A 1,538-nucleotide genomic window follows, 5' to 3' on the forward strand; every position below is an offset into this window, starting at 1 on the left:
TGGGGTTCTCCGCGATTCCGGAGTCGCAGCCCGCCCCCTGGCCGCGCCTGCGCGCACACGCCCCTCGGCCTGCTCCCGCGCACTTTCTCGCCGGAATCTTTCCACTCGCTCCCCGCTGACCACCGCCTGCCTGGTGTGCGCATGCGCCTCACCACGCCGCCACGGCCGCCGAAAGGGGGGGAGGGGGAAGTCGCGCTCGAGAACACCAGAGCGCAAGCGCACCGCCACCGCGGCCGGTATCCTACACGGTAGTCACGGAGCGCACGTAAGCACGCGAAGGGAGGCAGGAGCCCCTGGGCGTTCTACTGGGGCGCGTGCCCTGGTGGTGGTGTCCAAAGGCCACTGCGCGTTCTGTTATCTTTAATAAGCAATTCCATGTGGGATCTTTCTTTAGCTGTTCATAGTCACTTTCCCATCCAAAGGTGCAGAGTTTAATTCACACACACCGGTTTATTTGCTTGGTAAAGTCTTGTAACCACTGATGATGGGGTGGTATGTTTGTCTTATAAGACTTATGTATATAAAAAGAGGGGGGAATGATGGGTGGTATGTTTGTCTTACAGGTCTAAGACTTACATAAAAAGAGGGGGGGAATGATAGGGTGGTATTAAATTCAGAATTCTCTGTATAGGTATCAGTTATAAAACTATAGTTCTTTTTCTTCAGCCTGCAAAACTATTTGCTTGGCCTCTGAATTCTCTGTTTCCTGTCTTTGGTCATGTAGAGTAGTTTGATCTGTCTGTTTACCAGAAGAGGAAATGCATCTATCCTAGATGCTGGTGAAGCTGGTTCTCCAGTCATATGTAAACTGTATCTTAATCTGCCTCTTTACCAGGAAGAGAACTGGGGCCTTCCTGAATTACTGATGCATAGATGGGAACTGTCCTTTTCAGATGTAGAAATTACCTTTTTATACTAACAAGTGCACTGTTAAATGAGCTGGAGTTTCACCCCAGTATATAAGGCCACCATCCACCAGGATACCCATCCACTTCTACCCCCTCCCTTCACATCTATTTACCTTTGACCAGCCCTCCATCTAATAACTTACATATGAAGATTCCATGGCTTCTGTGATTCCAAACACATCAGCTGATGGTAGTTCCTTATGTTGGGATCAATGTCTCTGAAGTTTAGTCGTAATGTTTCCCGAGCAAAGGTGATGCATCCTGTAGAACTGGTGTGTAGCGCGGTTTTTGCGTCTTCAATTACCTGGGAAGATGGGCGGGGTCTGAGACTGGCCTCTAAGCTGCCCAGCTTTCAGCTAGTCAGTCGCCTGTACCCCCTCTCTGAGCGGCCTGCCTAACGAATGTCGCGCGGTTTTTGCGTCTTCAATTACCTGGGAAGATGGAGCTGGAGAGAGAATGATCGAATTTTGCACAATCAATGACTTATTCATAGCAAATACATTTTTTAAGAGACATAAATGCAGGTTCTATACGTGGATTTCACCTGATGGTATGCATAGGAATCAGATCGATTACATCTGTGGAAAGAACCGCTGGAGAAGCTCAATATCAGCTGTGAAAACTAGGCCA

The 1,538-nt window shown here is 48.8% G+C and overlaps 1 protein-coding gene across 1 annotated transcript in view; it reads right to left on the reverse strand.

The window, feature by feature from the left end:
• Window positions 1–1,538, reverse strand: part of PGAM1 (phosphoglycerate mutase 1 (brain)) — a 34,783-nt gene that overhangs the window by 27,328 nt on the left and 5,917 nt on the right. Inside the window, exon 2 of the mRNA XM_006880202.1 lies at window positions 58–241. Within this exon, the coding sequence (XP_006880264.1) occupies window positions 58–241 (184 nt within the window). The remainder of the gene's footprint in view (window positions 1–57; window positions 242–1,538) is intronic.

This window comes from Elephantulus edwardii, unplaced genomic scaffold, assembly GCF_000299155.1.
Source record: "Elephantulus edwardii isolate Elephantulus edwardi_28Jun2011 unplaced genomic scaffold, EleEdw1.0 scaffold00006, whole genome shotgun sequence".
In the NCBI taxonomy this organism is placed as follows: domain Eukaryota; kingdom Metazoa; phylum Chordata; class Mammalia; order Macroscelidea; family Macroscelididae; genus Elephantulus; species Elephantulus edwardii.